The sequence below is a fragment of the Danio rerio genome, chromosome 2 (assembly GCF_052040795.2).
Source record: "Danio rerio strain M-AB ecotype USA chromosome 2, GRCz13ab, whole genome shotgun sequence".
In the NCBI taxonomy this organism is placed as follows: Eukaryota; Metazoa; Chordata; class Actinopteri; order Cypriniformes; family Danionidae; genus Danio; species Danio rerio.
In genome coordinates, this window is record NC_141022.1 from 9,274,660 (window position 1) to 9,298,969 (window position 24,310).

The window sequence follows — 24,310 nt, forward strand, 5'->3', positions numbered from 1 at the left end:
ATCCCCATAGGATTTTCCCATAGGCTTTTCGAAAATTGTAAATAGTAAACTCAGTGTTCAAACACAGTTCATTACACTTACACTTTTTGTCCAACCAAATAATGATCACATGAAAATACATCTTTGAGCACTTTTGGATCTTAAATGCAAATGCAAGAATTGAAAAGGTAACATTAGGCTATAAACGGACTACAGTGCCCTCGGGGCGCTCGCCTGTGACGTCAGCACCACCCTGCTACAGACAACTTTTCAAGCTTATTTTTAAAAATGTGGTCCATGAGAAAGAGTTAATCTCTCTGTTTATTATATTATAATCCACACTATATATTATAAACAAATAAATACGCAAGAACACGTAGACCTATGTGCCTTTTGGATAGTTTTTTGTAGGAAATATATTTTGTTTTGCTTTAAGGTTGTTGTAAAAGTTTTAAAACTGTATGTATAAATGTGCCTACATAGTATTATCGTGAGACATATTTAAATAAGTGTATCGCTTGCGTGCACACAGCCCGCTTACCTTAGAAACAGACGACAGAAATGAGGCGTGAGGGACAAATCTATATGCCTGCAAGTTCCATCATGGATAGAGAATAACAAAGTACAGCGAAATACAGTCACATATGCTATACATTTTAAGGATAAGTGTAAATATTGCAGTTGTGAAAGAGTTAAATGTGTTCAGATGAAGAAAAAAAAACTATGAAAAATCAATTGATCATGTTAAAATGACAGTTAATTTGTCTGTATTTCTTACACAGTTAGTCACATGTTTGCATTACTGAGAGCAGGAAAGAGACAGGCTGCACTGGTAAGCTGTATCTCCATAATATTGTTTAATTAAAATAAAGGATCAACAAATTAATCTGTCTTGACAGTTTCTACAAGTGAAGGCATTATCTACACAATATGAATTCCCAATTAGAAAAATACTACAAACTAAAATACTATTCATGAAAGTGCTTCAATAACAGACGAATCTGAAACGCGGTGGTGCAGTTTTTAGTGCTGTTGCCTCACAGCAAAAAGGTCGCTGGTACGAGCCTCAGCTGGGTCAGTTGGCATTTATGTGTGAAGTTTGCATGTTCTCCCCGCGTTAGTGTGGGTTTCCTCCGGGTGCTTCGGTTTCCCCCACAAGTCCAAAGACATGCGATACAGGTGAAATGGGTAAGCGAAATTGTATGTAGTGTATGTGTGTGAATGAATATAGGCCTATGGGTGTTCACAGAGATGGGTTGCAACTGGAAGGGCATCCGCTGCGTAAAACATATGCTGGATAAGTTGGCGGTTCATTCTGCTGTGGCGACCCCAGATTAATAAAGGGACTAAGTCGAAATGGAAATTAATAAATGAACAGACAAATCCAAATGCCCAACGCAACTGAGCTGCATTCCAGACCAGTTCAGCTCGATGATGTACAATGTCTTCGACACCGCCTGTTGTCCCATTTAGCAACTTGATAGCAAGTTTCTTTTTAAAGAAGCATAACCGATTTAAAACATCAAGAGTAAAATGTAACTGGCATGTTTTATCTTGTAGAATAAAACGTGACAGTATCTTGAGTTTGTGTTTGCCACAAACCTTTTTAAACAATTTAACCAAAATCCCATTAAAAAAACTGGAAACTGGAAACGAGGAAACTGGAACTGCTAAAATGCTAACTTGCTTCCATATATAAATTTTCATTTAAATTAAAATCATAGTTCCTCCTCTCTATTGCTCTTGAACTTGTTGAACAATTCTTTCTAGTTCTTGAATCTGATTGTTTGAGAGCTGGGATTATCAACATTGTTCTAGACTCTTTGATTGCCAAGCAGATGGATAAACTTATTATATTTTGACAAACACTGTGTATGATGAACCACATAATTGATTTTTGAGTGATTTGAGGTTGTAATTTATAAATTTAAAATGTTACAGAAGCATATCGATCTGCTTCATAAAACATCTGCTAATGCCCTGGTGGTGTATGGGTTAGTTTTACAATGGATTTATGCACTTTGGAATTTTAAAAAAGTTGCCCCCTACCCAACACCATTATACATTATACCATGGAAGCGCCAGAATAAAAAAAATTAAACTAATTTGACTGTGTTTGTCTGAAAGAAGGAAGTCAAGTACAATAAGAATGGCTGGAGGGGGGTGAGTAAATTATGGAGTAATTTACATTTTTGGGTGAACTATTCCTTTAAGCCCTTATATTTAGGAATTCGCCAAAGGAAACTTTTCTTTCCTCAGCAGACAATTATAACCTATACAGAAAATAAGGTAAATCACACCACCTCTCCTATACTGTATTATTGTATGTAGTTATATTGTATAGTAATTAAGTGTTTGCTTTTTCTTTTAATGGCTAAATGTTGGTGAATTCATGGATGCGGACAAGACAGAACTCTGTGATTTATTGATTGATCTGTTGATTTTTAACAGAAGTTGATTTATTGATTGCTGTTGTATAAATGCAATATCACACAAGCAGCACTGCAATATGGTTGTATATCAGCTCTGCTGTAATTACCTACAAACCAATCACAACTGTGCTGCCTATAGATCCATATCTCATAAGGAAACAGAACTATTTTACTATTTTGTCAGTTTAGTGGCTGGGGAGAGTGCAAAGACCCATGGGAATGGAATGACGGCAGTGCTTGAGTGAGCGATGCTTGAGAAGCAGCCGAATGAACGGTCTCTCTTTTTTTCTCAGTTTCTCTCCTTTCCTCTCGCTTTATTTCCCAGGATCTCGGGAGTGAAGGAACTCATAGCAAGTGGGCAAGGCTGAGAGCCGTTGGAATGGAATGAAGCTGGTGTGAAGCGCAGGTGCTTCTCATTGTCACTCAATCAGGAGCGGAGCAGGAGACAAGAAGTGTCGCCAGCCGGAAGAACCATCGCTGGACACCAGAAGACGGACAGTTAGATGGATTTCTTCACAGGTCTCCCAGCTTGGCGTCGGATCTCTCAGCTGGGTGAGGACTGAATGACAATGTGTCTGGAGAACCAACCCCCATTATTTTCCTTCTCTCCCCTCTCTCTGTCTCCCCTCTCTCTGTCTTCTGTCTCTTTTCTCTTTATTTATCTTCTTTCCTCTCGTCCCATTTCTCCAGGTCTCACAGTTGTGGAAACTCATGGTGACTGGGTGGGACAGAGAGCTATAGGAACAAAATAAGGCCAGTGCTTGAGTGACAATGAGAAGCACGGGGGAGTCACTGCTGTCTGTCAGGATGCCGAAGCCTGCAGCTGTCCACCAAAGCAGGAGCGTAGCAGGAGACAAGAAATGCCGCCAGCCGGAAGAACCAGATGGGTGGATAGTTTCCTTTACAGGTCTCGCATCACATCATTAGATCTCTCAACTGGTTGAGGACAGAGTGGCAATGTGTTTGGAGTACCAAACCTCATTTTTTCCCTCTCTCTGTTGCTTCTGTCTCTTCTCTTTTTTTCCATTACCTTTCCTCTGGCCCCTTTTCCCAGGTCTCGCAAGTGTGGGAACTAATAGTGAGTAAGCAAGGCAAAGAGCTGTAGAAACGAAACGAAGGTCAGGCCTTGAGTGACAATGAAAAGCATCTGCACACCGGTCTCGAGTCCTACGGGGGAGCTCTGCACTATGAAAGAAGGAGAGACAGCAGTGGAAGACAAGAGAGGACCAGACCTGGACACTTCATGTTTTACTTTTGCTTTCAGTTTGATGGCAGACTTTGTAAAAAGCTGCAATTTGTTTGTTTTATTTTTTTAATTAATGGATTATTTAAAAGTTTATCAGTTCTCCACTTCCTTCTTGCCATTGGCCAGATGGCCATCTAACTTTGTTGCAGTGGTGCTGAAACCTGGAAGAAGGAGGGACATGTTGTTCAGATGCCCTTGCTGCTGAGAGGGAGGGAATTAACCCTAAGTGGAGGAGAAAGCTGGGGGGGGGGTGGGGGTGGGGGGGGTGATGTGGTTCTCACCACTGCGTGCGAAAGAACTGTAAGGAGCCATCCCAGAAAGGCCGGGGAATCACTGCTGTCTGCTTGGATGCTGAAGCCTGCTTCCATCCAACAGAATGGGAACAGAGCAGGAGACAATATGTGTCATTAGCCGAAAGATCCGTCGCTGGACACTAGAAGACGGACGGGTGGATGGATTCCTTCACAGGGCTCCCAGGACCGAGTGGCAATGTGCCTGGAGAACCGAACTCCAATTTTTTTCTTGTCCTCTCTCTTCTCTCTATGTTGTTTCTGTCTATCCTCTTTTTTCCATCTCCTTTCCTCTCGGCCTGTTTTTCAGGTCTCGCGGGTGCGGGAACTCGTGATGAGTGGGCGGGGCCGAGAGCCATGGGAATGAAATAAGGTTGGTGTGCGACACAGGTGCTTCTCATTGTTTCAAGAAGTGTCGACATCCAGAACAACCATCGCCGGACACCAGAAGATTGATAGGTAGATAGATTGCTTCACAGGGCTTCCTGCTGGAAATTAGATCTCTAAGCTGGTTGAGGACCAAGTGGCAACATGTCTGGAGAACACCTCTATCTGTCTTGTCTCTCCTCTTTTTTTTACCCCTCCCTTCCTCTCGCCCTATTAACAGGTATCGCAGGTGTGGGAACACGTGGTGAGTGGGCGGGGCAGAGATTCATGGGAACGAAATGAGGCCAGTGCTTGTGTGACAATGAGAAGCACCTGCACCGCACACCGGTCTTAAGTCTCACGGAGAAGCTCTGGACTATAAAAGTAGGAGGAGAGACAGCCGTGGAAGACCAGGAAGGCCTGGACACTTTATGTTTTACTTTTGCTTGATTTATTTGATTTATTGATTTATTGTTTTCATAAATAGATTATTTAAAAGTTTGTTGGTTCTCCGCCTCCTTCCTGATGGCCAGAAGGCCATCTAACTTTGTCACAGTGACTAATTCACATGCATTCATACAATTTTAGTCATATAAAATGTAACATTTTTAAAAGGAGCCATGCACCCAAACCCCAGCCATAGACCCAACCGTCACTAAATTAGCCACTAATCAAAAAGTTACGAATTGGCATGAGATGGCATTAGCCATATCACAGTGCTACTTCTGTGATATCATATTGAATAATTGATGCACCATACCTCAAAATTAACATCAGAACAACATTTGCAGTCACAAAACGGTCCCAAAATCTTCAGAACTGGTTCTTTTCTCTCATTATGAATGATAAACTTTGGCAGATAAGGATGCCAGCTTTGTGTAACATAACCAAGAGGGCTGCCTGAAGGGGTATGAACCTCCAGCTGAAATATATAAGACATTATTAACACAGTAAGACAGAAAAAATAGGTAATTATTACAGTTTTGGTATGTGGGTGCAAAGCACAAGAATCAAAACATGCATAGTGGTGTTGTGTGATGTACCTCTTGAAGACAGCAAGGGAAGAAGCAACTACTGCACTTAAGAGGACGAGATAAAGTCATCACTTCCTGTCCCATGTTATCCTGGATATGAAGCAGGAAGGAACGCACAGATCCACAAAACATACGACTGCAATAATGGCTCTCCTCAGCGGCAAAAAACACCTGCTGCCCTAAACTGTTTTTCACCACATATTGATTATTGGTCTCCCATCCCATGAGTACTGTAAGGGAAAGAGAACATCTGTGTTCATATACCAGGAATTAAAAGGTGTTTCTTCAGCAATCAGTGAACAAAGATTACCTTCCATTAGTTCCACTTTCTGATGAACTAGAAGCTGGTCAACCTGTGATAAGCAGGGTGTATTGTTATATCTTGATATATAGTGGGTTTGTTTTTATGTTTACATAGAGTGGAGAACAAAATAAACTCTATACAGGCTATTGATTTCATTGACTCTAGTAAATCTGCAACAACCAGACATTTCCAATCAGGTTTAAATCAGAACTCTAGACAACCCATCTGATTATTTTAGTGTTTTCAACTTCATGGAACTGCAAATCTGTTTTGCTGTTTGACCGGGGGTCCATTTTCCTGTATAAACATCCCACATAGCAAAATTTCTCTGGCCCAGCTCTGGCCCACACAATCAGGTTTTGCTTGGCCCACATGCCGCAGTGAATTACGGTACATGACTGGACCAAATCTGGCTTCCAGACAAGGGCCAAACATGGACCATACCTGGGCCAAGTCTCAGCCAAGTTAATAACTCATAACTGGGCCTGAACTGGGCCAGATAGGTTGGTGTGTCACGATTGCAATGAAATTGATAAACCCATGGAGTGATGCGCTTTAGGCACACTATGGGCACGCTTTTTCTCAAAGTGACCTGATTGGTAGAATTTTTTTTCTTTACTCAAAAATGATTTTAGTGTATTTTAAATGTGGGTCAAAACTGGCCAAACTCAAATGGCCCACTTATCAAATTTTTAAATCTGGGCCAAATACTACGTTTTTCATCTGGCCCAAATCTTGTGTGCTGCCTTAAAGACGGTGCCACCTCTGCCAAACCCGGGCCATGTTTGGCCCACATGCTGTATGCCAGTGCCGGATGAATGCCTGCTGTGCCAGCTTTATGCCAAATCTGGGCCAGAATTCTTTGCTACTAGGGATGGCTTGTTGCATGGTGAACACAGGGAGGGAACTGCAATTTGTTGAAGGAGCTTATGATAAACAGTTGCATTCACTCTGCCGATGAGAGGTTTGGTTACTAAACTGTGGGCTGTTCAAATTTTTATGTTGAACCAGTCGGACATTGAGATCCTCTGCATTATCATGTCCTCTCAAGCATTTGTCTTTCATCGAAGACCAGTCTTTCTGTGGGATTTAAATGAGTTAGTGACATTGTATAGATGCAATTTTCCATAAATCAAATCAAAGATGACTCATCTGGACAACCTGCTATCGGAGTCTTTCATTCATTTTAGAACATCGCCCATCTTGCAAATCAGTGAAAACTGTAAGGTTAGTAGACCAGTTGAACAGGATTTGTGAGTTTTTAATCACCAGGTCCTTGATTAGCATCAGTGACTTTGAGGTATTTAAAGGAGAAGGGTCTGGCTGCAGACTACTTGTAATGTTTTAATGTGCACACCAAACCCTCTCCCTAACCTTACCCCTCACAGTGACGTCACTAGCTCTGTTGAGTGCATGTGTCTAGGGCCTTGTTTACAAGTTTAAAAGTTTTACTTTTAAAACGCAAAAGTTTTGCCACGGTTATGCTTTCAGTCTACACTGGTTTTTGAGAACGTTTTGGAAACGCTGAGGAGGCCGTTTTTTGTTTTAAAATGTTTTTGCTTCATGTCAGTGTGGATAAGGGAAAATGGAGACATCTGAAAAAAATCTGAAAAAAGTCGTGGCTGCAAGGCAAGGCAAACTTTATTTATAGAGCACAGCTTTATACAACCGTAGTTGATCCAAAGTTCTTTACAATGAGATAAAATATTTAATAAAATAAAATAAAATAAAACTTGTATTAAAAATGTAAGAAAAGGAAATTGATGGATGGATCGACAAAAGAAACTGATCATGGGACCTTAATGGTCTACAAGCTGTATATGACCTAATAAGCTTGCTGACATTTATATGTTTTTTGCTTTATATGTCAAAAGAAAGATTTTAAAATCATCTCTGAAATTTTAAGGAAGCCAGTGCAATGAGGCGAGGACAGGGGAGATATGATCTTTTTTCTTAGGCTCCGTTTACACTAATGCGTTTTAGCTTGAAAATGCATAAGTTTTGCTACGGTTACGCCATCCGTCCACACTACGCCGGAGTTCTCGAGCGCCGAAAACGGAGCGTTTTGAAAACGCTGTAGAGGCCGTTTTCATTCTAAAATGCTGCTGTCTGTTTTAAATCAATGTTCGTTTTTATTTGTATGTAGTATATAATAATGCATTATTTTCTCACAATCTAACAGCCTTTTTTCAGTTATTCCTATTCGAGTGTAACACATCACTGAAACAATGTCTTTACATTAACCAAATGGATTTTAATACTTTTATTAGAGAACCAAAAAGTCTGTGACCTATAATTTTTATTCAACAGTTCACCATGATAATGAAAGCTACTCTTGAGATCAGTTTTTATTAAAAGAAGCAAAAGTTTTAAAAACCTCAAGGGTTAAGAATGAGATAACCCCTCTAAAGACGGAGGTGGATCAAACAAATTATATTTAACACAAAATTATCAATTCCCTCTCCAAACATGCACCAGTGTGCCAGAGATCAGAATGCCCTTTATTACCCAGGAAGTGCCAGATATCTGTTTACTCTGAAAACATCTAGATAAAGGGATGTTTACATTTCAAAGGAATGATTACCCTACACCCACTTCAGAACAGACAAATAACACTCTTTCTATATAGAGTCCATACAAAAGCCTTGCTCTCTACAATCCCTTGAGATTTGTAATATAAAATTGGGAAGTAGCTAAAGTATGTCAGCGTTATGAATGATGGAGACATTTCTGGAGAAATAAATGAGGAGCAGATGTAGGATAAAGTATAAACAAACTTATCAAAAAAAATAGAAATACATACACATAAACTTGGGATAAGAATAGAGATACCGGGCCAACGGAAAGACCAGACTAGACACCAAGCAATAGGTAACACAGAAACAAAATACACAAACTAATCAAACTGAAACAGGTCCTGGGGTCAAAACACAAGTTACATAAGAAACACTTATTCAGGTGGGAAAAGAAATAGAGGACTAAGACACAACTGAATCAACTGAACAGGCACATCCTCATGCCATCAAGTATACGGTTTGGAGTGGGGGCAGGGTAGAATAAGGTCAAGGAACTTGGGAACTGAACTGGAGGCAACTGGGCTAGACACCAGGCTGGGATATGCATGATTGGAAGTTTGGGCTGGAATCAGTGGGGCTGGAAGTTTAAGCTGGGACTTGCAGGGATGGAAGCTTGGGCATTGTCAGCAGGTCTAGGAACTGAGGCTGGTATGATGAGGAGCTTGCGTGTTGCCAGAACTGGGACCAGCAGGGCGAGGAGCTTAGGTTGTGCCAACAGGTAGAAATCAATACTGGCTGCCACTCTTGGATTGAAGCTATTACTGGCAGGGGCTCTGGGGCTGGAGCCCACAATGGTGAGCACTCTGGGGCTAAAGCCCACACTGGACTAGGCTCATGAACTGGAGCCAACACTGGACTTGGCTCGGGGACTGAAAACAGCAGTAGTGTAGGCTCGGGGACTGGAACCAACACTTGATTGGGCTCAAGGATTAGAGTCAACACTGAACTGGACTTTACAACTGGAAACAACACTAGATTGCTAGCTACATCAGGGATAGAGTAGGTAATGCCTAGAGTAGGTAAACTTGGCTCAAAACAAAAATGTCCTCCAGGGACCCATTACAAAAAATTCCACCTTAAGTACACCCAGTTCAGTTCAGCCTTCTTCCAAATGCTCAGGAGAGCTCTGATATCTTCAGCTGACCAGTACAATCTGCATGAACTTAATGTTTGTGCATGACTGCAAAACTAGCAAAATGGGCTGGCTCAGGCAAACTCAACTTTGCTTTCACCCCTCCAAATCCTAGGTCATACACTTTGGTCCAAGGCTAGCCCTTAGAAAGCCACAATTGATCCCTGGAAGCTACTGTGGAAACAACTTTTTTTCTTATTCAATTCAGTTGTGAAATTGCTCAAATGACACATCAAACACATGCGGATCCATTCATTCATTCGTTTTCTTGTCGGCTTAGTCCCTTTATTAATCCGGGGTTGCCACCGCGGAATGAACCGCCAACTTATCCAGCACATTTTTACTCAGTGGATGCCTTTCCAGCCACAACTCATCTCTTGGAAACATCCACACACACACACACTCATACACTACAGACAATTTAGCCTACCCAATTCAACTGTACTGCATGTCTTTGAACTGTGGGGGAAACCGGAGCACCCGGAGGAAGCCCAAGCAAATGCAGGGAGAACATGATGCAAACTCCACATAAAAAAGGCCAACTGAGCCAAGGATCGAACCAGCGATGCAGCGACCTTCTAGCTGTGAGGCAACAGCACTACCCACTGCGCCACTGCATCGCAGATGCTTCTGCAAAATTACCACTAGTTTTTCCTCTATTTCTTGGGTCCAAATAGACCAAAAGACGCACTAAATTTCCCCCCTAGTCTCCCGCGGGCCTGCAGCTACCCATACTATTGGATGTTGCTCTCTCGTTGGCTGTAGGTAATAGTCGATGTTATTTTCAATCTGACAACATTTCACACAGCATTTAGCTTGCAAAATGTCTGATGGGGTTGGCGACTCATCGATGATTCTCTCAGATCGTGTCTTTGATAGTTCACACTGTGTGACTGTCACTCATGTGAACAGGCAATGATTTACTTGTGATTTCAGGCATTTGTCTGCAGTTTCTCAAAACCTGTCAGCGAGTCAAAATCGGAGCTAAAATCATAAAATCATGCAGTCTGAAATCGGCATCAGACTCAACAGCTTTGGAAGGTAGTCCAGAACAATTCTTCCAGGTAGCAGCTTTTGCGTGCGCAGATGCACCGGTATCACGTTGCAACAGGAGAATGTCCTCATACCACCACTGGGTGTTGAAATCCTAATCATCCATCCATGCCAAATGAAATGGGAATGAATTTCTATTTGCTTACAGTCCAATGCCTAAAGTTCCTAGGGAAGCATGGCCATCACTTGACTCTGACTGTGCAACCACCCAATGGAATAAAACTAACAAACATGTGCATACATAGTACCTGCTGGCTCTTAAAAGAGATTACAACAATTTCTGTATTTATGCACAGGAGGAAGACTAGGAAGAAGGTGGACCTAATGAATAACCATGACAACAAACAAGGGCAACTACTAAGATAAACAAGGAAGCTCAGAAAATCAACGGAAAATCAAGAACTAAACACAGGAAAAGAACTGGCAGAGAAACAGTGACTAAACTTCTACACAAAACGAAACAAAACAAGAGTAGCAGTGTGTTGGTTAAATGAGAAGGAGTTTAGGTTGGTTGATTCCACACACTTCAACCAATAAAGTTAAAAGTCATTGACAATTCTAAAAAAGAAACATGGAATTAAAGACCTCCGCAAAAAAATTAATCACTTTTTGACTCGGGTTGATAAAACTGGATGTGCTTACATGCTAACGTGCACATCATGTGTGAGAGCGCGTGTGAGTGTGTTTACTTAATCCTGACAAATTAGGGATGTAAATTTTTTGTATTTTGTGATTTACATTGGTTTTGGTTTTACGCTTTCAAATTGTCTAGTTGGAACTTGCTGGCTGGTGTCCATTTTTGATATTTTACCTTTAGAATCTATTTTACTTTGTATATTTTACCTTTAGGCTTTTCATTTTTATGCTCGGGACTGGAGCGAACACTTGACTGTGCTTGAGGACTGGAATCAACACTGAACTGGCCATGATGACTGAAAACAACACTAGATTGCTTGCTTATTCACATGGCTAATCCTTAAAAAACTTACGCATTTCTTTGCCAAAACGTGTAGGTTTTTATATACAGTTGAAGTCAGAATTATTAGCCCCCCTTCGAATTTCTCTTTTAAATATTTCCTAAATCATGTTTAACAGAGCAAGGGAATTTTCACAGTATGTATGATAATATGTTTTCTTCTGGAGAAAGTCTAATTTGTTTTATTTTGGCAAGAATAAAAGCAGGTTTTAATTTTTTCTGAACCATTTTAACGTCCAAATTATTAGCCCCTTTAAGCTATATTTTTTTTCGATAGTCTACAGAACAAACCATGGTTATACAATAACTTCCCTAAATACCCCAACCTGCCTAGTTAACCTAATTAATCTATAGGTAAGATTTTAAATTTCACTTTAAGCTTTGTAAAAGTGTCTTGTAAAATATCTAGTCACTGTCATCATAGATCAAATAAATCAGTTATTAGAAATGAGTTAATTAAACTAACATGATTAGAATTGTGTTGAAAAAATCTCTCAGTTAAACAGAAATTGAGGAAAAAATAAACAGGGGGGCTCATAATTCTGATTTCAATTATATATATACAGTATATACAGTGCATGAAATAAATATTGTAGTGAGAGATGAACGGCTCACTTCACTGAAACCATGATTCATGTTAATCACCTGGGTTAGGTACTCTAGACCAACAGGACAGCCCATGGGTCTGTCCAAGACTGGCATAACTGCCGGTACCTGAGGCGCCACATAACCTGCAGCAGAGAATGCGGTTAGTATAACACTCTACCAACATATTATTCATAAATTAAATTTAAAAAAATGTTTTACTTTACAAATTACATAATAAGGACAAAGCAGGGGTCCCTGTATGTATCCCAGTGTGGGAAGACTTTAGGTCTAATTTGATAATGTCTTATAACACAGTTTAAAATTACTCAGCAGGTTCTTTTTGTAATATTGTACTTTTGTCCGTAGTAACCACTGTTTACATCCTGGCTTTACATTTAGTAGGCCTACCAGTGATTGTTTGTAATATGTGTTTGTATTATTTTGTCATGAATCAGAAGAAAACAATACAAAAACTTCACAAATACAAAAAAAAAAATAGTTTTACCTCAATATTTGCAGATACATTTCTTACCTGTTGGTGGTGTAGTGTAAACCTCATTTACTCCAGGAGGATGACCAATGGTATACACTATGAAAGAAAGAGAACATTTGATAAACTGATGATCAGACATCTGTAAGTGTAACTGTTTAGTTAACTTTTAACATCAAGTTAAAGACAATAAAAAAAAATCTTTAATAAATGTTATATACACTTTGTAAAGTGTATGGGCCCTATCATACATCCGGCGCAATGTGGCACAAGGCGCAACGCAATTGTTGTTTGCTAGTTTCAAGAGTCAAGAGTCGTTTTGACGTTTTGCACCACGCTGTTTAAATAGCAAATGCCTTTGGGCTAATATGTGCGCCCATAGGCGTTCTGGTCTTAAAAGGGAGGCGTGTTGAAGTCAGTGGCGTAGCGCAAAATGCGGAGGCCCCCCTGCAGGGATCACCGACGGGGCCTCTCATAATTTTTTTTTATTATGAAAATTTTTATTTGACATCACTTTTCTACATTGATGGATCACTTATCGCACGGGCATTCCTGACAAAAAGCTTGTGTTTGTGTTTATGGAAATGTACTATTCACTCTCCCTGTTAAATTTGATCTAATCATGTGCTGAAATACAGCTCCTCTCCTGCTTTCACTTCTCATACTGACGGAGGGAGCGACTCGTTTGTGAATGAATCTCCGTTATGAACGACTCGTTCGTTAGCCGACAATAATACAAATTTCTGGCACCGCAGCATCTCTTTGTCATATTTCTTTTGCATTGTTTGCTGATTTATTCAACAAAACTAGCATAAACTGAGTATTTAGTGCGAGTTGGTGCTACTTTGCCTTATGGTGAATGCAGTAAGTGACTATAGCTATTATTATCAATAACGTGACCTGATTAGCACAAATTTCAAAACATACAAAAACGTAAAAAACTTAATCCTATGAAATGTTCTGCCTTTGTGCTTTGTTTTCTTTGTTTGCTCGCTACTACACTCGTAGACAGCGCTTAAGTCCAGCATCTTCACGTAATAACACTGTCCTGACTAGTGCGGTTGAATGACATTTGTCTAGTGTATATATCTGTGTCACAAATTGAGGAGCGGGGAAAGGAGGCGGGGTGGCGTGACAACGCGGGGAATCCTTCACAAACTGAGGAGCGATCACAAACCGAAAGTGGAAAAAGTGTCAAAGTAGCCAGAAGTCATTCATTTTTTAACGAGAACCGGCGGCGAGAAACAGCGGCGCGTCTTCATTGGCTATGACGCGGTTCGGCGGCAAGCAATCAGAATGAAGTAGTCCACCGCTTGAGCGGAGTTCAGGGAACACAGACCTGTAAACGTTGGTTCCGACCACAGTTGTTCCCAAGAGTTTGATTATTGCGGTTCCTGGATTTTCAATTATTAAAAATCGCGATGACGTGGGGCCCCCTAATCACGCGGGGCCCCCCCGCGGTGCATGCCCTGCGGGCCCGTCCGCTACGCCACTGGTTGAAGTGTATTGCTGGTGTGTTGCTATTTTAAGAAACTATAATAGTCTCGCTTACGAACTGCTTAATACACACAAGATGTAGAGCATTACGCAAATATCTTTACATTTGAATAAAAAATATTAGGAATATATATAGAATATAATACGGATATATATGATATAAATATAAAGGATTAAAATATTACAAAACATATTATTTTCTAGCCTACATAAATATAAAAACTACTGCCTTCATGCCTTCTTCTTCTCGGTAGGCTTTTTAAGTTCATTCATTACAATTTGCTTTTGTATAATGTTATCATTTATTATATGCTATTTATATTTGTTTTATAAATAACAACCTTATATTTGCCCACCTGTCAGGTTTTAGACCAAATGGGGCACAGCATGTGTTTTAGGATATAACTCAGTTTTTTGACCACACTTTGGTATTATTGATCATTTATTAGTTTGCTGGAAATTAGAACTGAATTTAGAAAGGGAATGGTAGATGAGACTCTGATTGGTTTATTCTCAAAAACACACCCATAACTTATAAATAAAATAATCTCAACCGTTTTAGACCATGCGCCACAACGCAAAGCGGATTTTTCCGTTCTTATATTAGCAAAAGTGGATTCTGACATGCCCTGAATGCGTTTGCGCCCTGCGCTTTGCACTTTGCGCATGGACCGTCAAAATAGAGCCCTATGTCTTTTTTATGAGTTTAACGGCACTAAAATTTAGTATTATATGTTTAAATGCAAGTACACACTTGCTAGGACAGGGAAAATTTGAAGTGTAAAAATTTGCATAGCTGAAAGTGAAGCTAAACTCTCACCAGGGGGCATGGGCACATTGACTCCAGGAGCATTTACACCTTCTGTCTGACCTACAAGCAAGAAAGAATGAAAGAATGAAAGAAAGAAAGAAAGAAAGAAAGAAAGAAAGAAAGAAAGAAAGAAAGAAAGAAAGAAAGAAAGAAAGAAAGAAAGAAAGAAATGTCATCATTTAAAATAAAAGTCTAAAAGTCTAAAAGTGAAGAGCGGGGGGAGGTTCGGCACGGGCCCTTGATAATGTCTCAGGGGCTCCCCTAAATGTATGGGCCCTTAGATTCGTCCTAACTCACCCCCCAGCACCCAGTGTGGTCTTTTTCTGCTGTTGCCTATCCGCCTCAAGCAGGGGTGGCCAACCCTGTTCCTGGAGAGCCACTTTCCTGCAGATTTCAGTTGCAACCCATATCAAGCACACCTGCCTGTAATTATTTTTGTAATTAATAATAATCTGTAATTTATTGGTTCAGGTGTGTTTGATCAGGGTAGCAACTGAAATCTGCAGGAAGGTGGCTCTCCAGGAACAGGGTTGGCCACCCCTGGCCTCAAGGTTGGATGTGTTGTGTGTTCAGAAATGCTCTTCTGCAGACCTCAGTTGCAACTAGTGGTTATTTGAGTTACTGTTGCCTTTCATGGCACCAACAACCATGCCACGTTCAAAGTCACTTAAATCACCTTTCATCCCCATTCTAATGCTTGATTTAAACTGCAGCAGATCGTCTTGACCATGTCTACATGCCCAAATGCTGTGAGTTGCTGCTATGTGAATGGCTGATTAGATATTTGCGTAACAAGCTGGACAGGTGTACCTAATGAAATGGCAGGTGAGTGTATATTCATAACACAAAATGAGCCTGTGTTAGCATAAGCCTGTTTCACACCGCAAGCGTGAGCAGAGCATGAGCAGTGCGTGTTTTTTTTGACGTCTATGTTAGCAGAGCTTTCATACTGCACGCGGAAGCAGCACACCAGTGCAAGGTGCAAGAATTTTCGGCACTGGGTCTATTTTCGGCGAGCTGCTCATTCTCAATTAAAGTGACAGTGCATGGATAATGACCAAAAACATATTGAATGACAGTAAAAAGTAGCTATTTTACACAATAAATGCATCAATAATATCTACTGATTTTTATATAGTCAATTAAACTAACTTAAACTATTAAAAACGGCAACAAATATTTATTTGGGCCGGAACTACAAAGCCAAATTTAAAACAATTTTAGTATTAGCTTTGCTTAATAAGTTGCAGACTAGTTTGATCATGTATAAATATCATTATAACGATATTGTATAAATATTATTATAACTATAGGTCTACATCATCCTGACAATTAAAAAAAAATGACACAGTATCACAGGCATTTGTCTTCTGACCGAGTGCACCTTAAAGGGCCATGTCACCCCCCACTTTTGGTTAAAGTCTACTTCAGAATTTTTTCAAAAGATGCATGATTAATGGGCGTGGAGCTCCGCGAGCTTCAGGCAGGAGTGGGCGTGGCCAGCAGGGGAGAACGTGAGCGAACAACTGTTGATGTCAGTTAGCTCACAAATTGAGACAAACCGTGAGGAAACTCATGAGTTTATAGTTTACAAAGTTAAAATGCAAAGAAATAAACAGTAATTTAATGCCCTGCTACATTTGTTATTCGTAATTTCATATACAGACAACCACAATTTATATCATTATAAAGATAAGTGTGTTCATGTAAACACTATAAATGAGGACTTCTCCCTCAATCCCCGGGTCTGAATCATAGATCTAAATGCATACTCAGTGGAGCAGGTCTATTTTAACCATTAGTCCAGCTGGTAATCTGGAGGATTTAAGCAAACACAGCAGCACAGTGATGTGTCTGAATGTAAATGAACTCCTGATGCAAGACAACATCCACCATTCTCCAATTCTCGTGCTGCTCTCCCAACAAAAATGCTTGAATCACACACAAAGCTTTGCTGTATGATCGGCCCTGACAGGATCGCGGGGAAAAACATGCAACAAACCCCGTGGATCATGGAAACAAACACATACGAGCCTTCATAAACGAATACTGCGTGCCCGTGGGTCCGTGTCTCACAGCTTGAGTTTGGCACTGGTCTGGCAGGTCTGCGTCTGCCTTGCCTTCGGAAAGCGCGTGCTGTCATGCTCTCATGAATAATTAAGCAGCCGGCTCCGCTTTGAATAATAATGAGAAACCGACGCGTCATCATTGCACTTGCGGTACTTCGCTACGTCGCCGATTTTGATCCCTCCCCAAAAATCATTTTAAACCCGGAAGCTGAAATTAGCTTACAAAAGCTCAAAATTATCCAGTTTTCCCTACAATTAAAGCTGACAGGTGCTAACATTGTCTTAACTGATGCTCAACACACACAAATCTGTTAATATATAAAAAAAAATTCTCCAGGGTGTCCTGAACCTATAAAATGCATGAATGACACTCCTCATAGAGCTTGAGAAGCATCCAGTTTTTTAGGATCACTTTAATTTGTAGATAGGTAACTAGATAGAATAGAGAGTGATAGATTGATTCGAGCAGCAGCTACCAGTGAGCTACGCACTACAGACACAGTCAGTGTAGAAGGCAAACGCCTGCATGCTGCTTCTGCTCTCCATACGCTCTTCACATGCGCTGCTTACGCTCTGCTTGCGTTTGTGGTGTGAAACAAATACAAGTTACAGCTGAAGACGGTTGGTTTTGCACTTTTGAAAGGGACAAAGATTTTTAAATTTAAGATTGTTTATGTTTTAACATTATTTTACATTATTTAAATTAACCACAAAGTTCCTGGAACTATTTGAGTCTACATAAATCATGTGATAGTCAAACATTTTGGGCCTCCATTGTTGCAACTCTCTATGGCTCTTCGAATAACATATTTTGGAATGTCATGATTGACCAATTAGAATCAAGGTTTCTAGACAGCCTTGTCAAAAGCACATTTAATCACTTTTAAATCCCTTACCTTGCAAAAACATGATGAGAACGCAATGCTCCTCGGTACTGAAAAAAAAAAAAACAGAAAACATTTATTTTTTCATTCATTGTGAGTTTCCAGTAGGTATTATAGACCCATAGCCAGCTTGGTAAAAGGGATAACAGTCAAAATAGAACAAATGAGCTCATGTATATGGCAAATTTGCACTTTTGTCTGTGGGAAGATGGTGGGTCTTTTAAACCACCTGAACCCCTCTGGCTATGGGCCTGTGTTCAGAGTTTCCACAATAGCAACTAGTCTATTCAGATTCAATGAACCTTTAAATGTCAGAAGTAGGCCTACTAAAAAAAGCTAGCCGTTACCCCTATAATGGTTTAACCCAGTGTTTCTTAACTGGTAGGTTGCAACCCAAAAGTGGGTCGCGGGAACATTTTTAGTGGGTCGCAGAGTGTGTGGTCAAAAAAACAACAAATGTTTCATTTTTAACCTATTTCGCTTAAATAAGACTTTTATTTTGAAATGCGCGAGCGATGACTGTACCGTTTGATTTCATTTAATTATAGCAACAAATATGTCAAAGCGCAAGTACGACCCCGAATATGTAAAGTATGGATTTACATATATTGATGACAAAAAAGGCTTAAAACCTCAGTGTGTCATACATAGTGATGTGCTCTCACAAGAGCACTTTTAGAAACCAAACATTTGTCGTTTTTTTTATTTTGTAATATTTTTTATAATGTGAGACAATTTGTTAAATGACAATAATAAAATATTGTTTATTTGTAAGCCTTGGTGATTTTCTTATGATTTATCTGTCACGACTTGTGTATGTAATAAATAAATACAAATTAATTATAATTCCTAAAATTATATTATAGTCCTAAAAATTTGGGCGGCCGGTTGATGACCATTTAAAAATGTGGGCCCCATGGCCAAACCAGTTCAGAACCACTGGTTTAACCTATCTGCAAATGTTTAAGACATCAATTAAACAGCGATCAAAACTGTGAGAAGCTTAAATTATTCATGTCCTCATTCAGTGATATTGCTGAGGGTGTCATTGTACTTGGCGGAAAGGTGTGAATGTAGGCCTATTCTGTTACATCTTGGGATGTGTTTGTGTAGTGGCTAGACTGCTTGAAATTATGCTCTGATGATCTGAACATACAAGGGCACCTGCAGGACAAGCCATGCATTTTTGTGAATCATTGTTTAAACCTTTTTCTATGTATACATGTATAAATATCTTCAACAATTGTGCAGTTATTCCGAAAAAAAAACTAGCCTACAGCACGAATTTGCAAGTGTAGTGATGATGCATCGGTTTTTCTTTATTATTCATGGCAGAGTTTTCTTCTCCTATGAAAAGATCCTGCTTCTTAATTATTCATGAGAGCACATGCTTTCTTAAAGGGCCATGAAACCCCCTCGTTTCAGCAGGGTGTTTTCACACCTCTACTTTGGAAGAAGACAGAAAAGTGGGCGTTCCCAGCTCTGTTTAGGGGTGAGTGTCGGAGGAAGAAAAGAGGCTTGGTGTGGGAGTGTCTATTTGGGCGCGCTGAATTTCAGAGTCAAAACACACACCCACACAGGGGACAAAGTGACTGTTTACATGGACATCTGTAGTCGAATTATTTGCCAAATTATTAAATGGTGAACTTTAACTGCAGTTTGGCTCTTTCATTCAGGGAATTCATTCATGCCCCTCGCGACAAATGTGATATTTGATTCGAGGATCTGCTCTAAGCGTGTATTTTTCATGCAATGTTTAATACCGCACGGCGAATGAGAGAAAAAAAAAACTCAACATTTCCCGGAAACTTAGATGCACACGGCAGGTAGCGTCAGAAAGCCGCGTGTGTTATTCTGGTCACAAAATCCAACACGAGGTTATAGTTTGGTTGTAGTGCTAACTTGTTTACACTCGGTGCAATAGTTTGTTTGATACAAATAAAATACGAACTGAATAAACAAAGAGCACTGGTCGCTCACTTACCAAATCTGTATACAGGACAATCCACAGCAACTAGAGCCGCGTCTTTATTTAGAGGAGACTACAAGCGAATCCGGATCTCAGCGTTTGCAGATGAGAACAGCTCTCAGGTAAACAATAATCCTCCTTAGACACGTAAGTTATTGTTGTCGCGCGTCACGTACACTGTTAATCCACACGTGACGCCAGCTGCGCTCTCACAGAGAGAAAATGAAAACAAAACTTAACGGCAGCAAACTATAAAAGCAACACTTCACGCTTGTTTTGCCAACACAACGTGGCGTCTCTGTCGTCTAAACACTGTGACAGTAATGAATATTAATGAAGTTGCACAATAGAGCGCGCTGATTGGTTTGAACCAAGCTTTACTCATGCATTAATGCATCACACTGTAAGACGTAATAAGACACACTCTGGCACAGACGTCCAGTCTGCACGCTGGAATACAACGCTATTATGTCATGACCGTGACGCAGCTTCAAAAATTAGTTTCAAACCGGAAGTACGAATTTGCTTGAAATAACGCAAAAACAACCAATTTACACTTTTTAGTAAAATATAGGTGTCCTAATAGTGTTTTTAGCAGTGTGGGACACATATACGACTGTCAACAGCTCAAAAAATGTGTTTTGGTGTTTCGTGACCCTTTAAAGGTGCAGTAGGTGATTGTCTTCAGAAACATTTTTTGTTGCGCTGGTTGAAAGTCTCTTCACAGTCCAATAGTAATGATTACAGTAAATGATCTAAATGTGTTTAAATGTATTTTTATATTCTGGGTAAAGCATAAAACAAAAAAAATTTCATCCAATTAAATAGAGTCGAACCGACATCTCCCATAATTCCGATAAGCAGGTCAGACTGTCTGTCAGCATATGTACATTCGGACTTCTGCGCATCTGTTCACGCAGATCCGCCATTAGCGCGTGCCCGTCTGCATCACAAACGCATGCGTGCGAGCTAGCCGATGCCGAGTCGGAGCCAGAGGCCCCGAAGGACAGACGAGCTCAGGCCGATTACTGTAAAGCCAGGCGCGAGTATAATTTGCCCGAGTAAGGACGACACCATGGCTGAAGTATTACTGTTAGACAGGTAATGTTGTTTTAAAACTTAGTCAGGCTAAGCTTATGTTAGATTGTGTTGTGTTATGAATGACTTATATGCACAGACGTGTTGTTCAGCCACTGAAATCTCCTGGTGAAAGATTGATGTGATTATTTTCAGTTTCATAAGGTCCTTTGACAGCATCTATAATGTAGATTTATATTTAGTTTAACAACAAAGCATCAGTAAATAGCGCTATTCCGCCTAACCTGCTTTACTGAGCTGAAGTTGCTTTTATATTCACATTGGGTCATTTTTGATCAATGACAGCCTTCCTATACTGTTTACCATGCTACTCTGAATATTCGCTTTCAAATAGCATGTAAGTGTGGCAAAGTAATAAATGTAATTCCTGCACGTCGCTGCCACTAACTGACTGGCGAATGACATGAACTAGTGGGTTGTCTGTCTACTGTTGTGACGCGGTGCGCACGCTCGCGATTTCAGGGTGTGGCTTTGAATCACAGACCCTCCCACCTGTCCAAAGATAATATGCTAAGCGGTTAGCATTTTGGCAAATCACCTACTGCACCTTTAAGGCAAGACAGATCTGCCAAGCTGAGACCCAATGACTGGGAGAGACCGCGTGGTATGAGTCGTGAAACCACTGTCACTTTACAGACTCTTTACATTTATATTATGAACACAAAACAATTTTATATGAAAAGTAAGTAGGAAGGAAAATATGGTGAAATCAATATGCCGAAATAATCCTGTTACATGAACTTAACCAATTTGAGTAAACGAAGCAATTTGAGCACAGTAAAATAAGTAATGAGGTATTTAATTAACTCATTGCCTTTAACACTACGTTCAAAACTCTTTTCAAATGAGTAGAATTAACTTTTAGTACATTTTGAGTTAACTACACTCATTTCATTTGATAAAGTTGACTGTTGGGTTTTACAGTGCATGAAAAATGCTATCGTGAAGCATCCTTTAAAACATTCATTTAAAAGACAGACCTGTGAGGGGTGTACTTATTTATGCTGAACAATGTATAATAAATGACCTGCAATAAACACAGGTGTTCAATTTCATATAATACCATATAATCATGTTTGATGTAAAATGGCCAGCAGCATTTTAAGCAGAGAATTCTTTCTTTATACTTTTTGTTTACCTTTATCCATGCATTAAGTTCTGTATGAATAAAGCATTTCTGAACAATACGACATATGATCCGCGCATCACATTTACGTTCATAAACGTTCATGCAGGTACTCACCAGATTAGATGATGTCTGCTCGTAAACACGTTGAATATTCCATCATCTCAAGGATCTTTCTGTTCTCATTGTCTCTCAGCGTTCACTGTTATTGCTGTTGCGTTCATTGAAATTGCACCTCCAGAATTAAAAAGGCACTGGCATGCAAACTCCTTTGTTTGACATATTGTAAAGTATCAAGGCACCAGTGACACTCTACACCCCTGGAGAATACCATACTACTTCACCAAGAGGATTAGCAGAGAGGTTGCTAGGCTACTGTACTGACTCACAACAACATATCCTCTGATGCAAAAGTATCAGAAAACTAAATACTTATTATATCACAGGAATTTACGATGCCTAATGGGGTTTACCCTACAAAAGATATATATATATATATATATATATATATATATATATATATATATATACAACAGTTCTGTCTGGTTCTCAAATCTGATTGATTGATAGCTGTGATATACTTAAGTAATACCAGCGACCGTACAGCCTCTTTACCCTTTGTGTATTACTCCGCCCACATACAGCCAGCAAAAAGCAGACACTAAAGTTTAAAAGACGCTTGCTCAACTGTTTAACTGTCAGCTTATGATTTAAATCCAAGGCGGAAGAAAGTAGTTCCTCATACAAAAGAGTTTTTGAGACTCTTCATGTTTGGTTTTGTTTTTACACATTTATGCCTCAAACTGTTGTATAAACGCAATATCACACTCGTAGCAGTGCGATATGGCTGTATATACACTCAGCCAACACACACCTCTCACCAGTGCCAATATACAGCCATATCGCACTGCTACTCGTGTTATATTGCTCATATATATATATATATATATATATATATATATATATATATATATATATATATATATATATATATATATATATGTTATTTATTTATTTTTTTTACAAAAAAATCACAAATTTTTTGAGTTCAATTGCTGTTTTTGTTTTGCTTTACTGAAACAATTTCATTTATTTTGGTCCTGCCAGTATACTCAGGGGCGCAACTACACGTAACTGAGGGGTATGCGGGTTCAAGTTTTGCGCAAGATATTTTTTCCTCATCAACATGCCTCGAACAAATTCATTCGCAGTTCTGAACACCACTGAAATAGTATGAAGTAGTAAAAGTACAATTACACTAAGCCTGTTAAGTCACAAAGAATTACATCAAACACCAAATTTCTTCTCAATTCAATTTTCCTCACTAAATGAGTATAGCACCTTGATATGCCTTGCTTCTGTACTTGTTGTACATTTGTAAAAACAAAATGATAGATATGGCAGTCCTAAAGGGCAAAAGAACATAAAAATGCAACCATTTCTCATATGCGAGGTGTAAGGTCTGTCTTTGCATTAACAATTAACTGAAACTGCTCTAACACCTCACACAAAGTTAAATAAAAAAAACACTGTAAAATATTTAATGTGACAAACTGCCTGAAATATCAAAGTAATACATAATAAATTCATAAAAACATGCATATGGTATAAAAATAGATCTTGACAGAAGGATTAATAAACATCTCAGTTCCAAAAAATTTTAATATTCCGATTATTTGTTCATGTTTTAACAGGGTTAAGAATGATTACAATCAAGTATATAAGATTTATATAGAGGAATTTTTAATCCAAATATATATTTTTTTATTTTATCTGAAATATATTGAGATCTGTACTTATAGACATACATTTTGTGTGATCCCTCTAGCAAAATAATTAAATAATAATAAATAAATAAAAAAATTCAGATTAATCATAACTTTTGACCTCCACTGCACTGTATGTATGATTTGAGTTTATTTTGATAAAAATGTTAAAAAGCTACACATTTACATCTACATGAACACTTTACACTTGGCTGTGTGAATGCATGTTATTGTTTTAATTAGTTTTGAATTAAAACGTGTGTGCCAACGTATATGCAACTCATGGTATATTTTTTTATTTAATAAAATACAATATTATACTCGTATTAAAAGCAAAATAAACATTATTAACAAAACATATTTATTTAGTTTTATTATTTGAAACTTTTAATACGGATAATTTCAAGAATCATTTTGACACAACGGCGCCCCCCCCATGTGTGGCGCCCTCAAGCGCCGCATATATAGGCTACCTCCTTTTTGCGCCTCTGAGTATACTCAACATTTTTGGAATGATGTAAAATTTTTCAGTATTTAAATAAGAGTGGTATGATAAAAAAAAGTTATATATGCGTTAGATCGTTTAGATAAAATAGTCAAACTCTTTAACATAATTAATTCATG

The 24,310-nt window shown here is 39.2% G+C and overlaps 1 protein-coding gene and 1 long non-coding RNA gene across 2 annotated transcripts in view; one reads left to right on the forward strand and one right to left on the reverse strand.

Moving 5' to 3' along the window:
- Positions 1-4,814, forward strand: part of LOC147846208 (uncharacterized) — a 14,077-nt gene extending 9,263 nt beyond the window's left edge. The window contains exons 3-6 of the long non-coding RNA XR_015478246.1: positions 2,737-2,963; positions 3,102-3,318; positions 3,466-4,406; positions 4,555-4,814. This is a non-coding gene — a long non-coding RNA (uncharacterized LOC147846208). The remainder of the gene's footprint in view (positions 1-2,736; positions 2,964-3,101; positions 3,319-3,465; positions 4,407-4,554) is intronic.
- Positions 1-22,260, reverse strand: part of si:ch211-71m22.5 — a 27,416-nt gene extending 5,156 nt beyond the window's left edge. The window contains 8 exon segments of the mRNA NM_001442515.1: positions 5,074-5,235; positions 5,357-5,577; positions 5,658-5,700; positions 12,034-12,119; positions 12,509-12,565; positions 14,784-14,834; positions 17,740-17,777; positions 22,038-22,260. Coding sequence (NP_001429444.1) covers positions 5,074-5,235; positions 5,357-5,577; positions 5,658-5,700; positions 12,034-12,119; positions 12,509-12,565; positions 14,784-14,834; positions 17,740-17,752 — 633 coding nt within the window. The 5' untranslated portion in view covers positions 17,753-17,777; positions 22,038-22,260.
- Between the last annotated feature and the right edge of the window lie 2,050 nt (positions 22,261-24,310).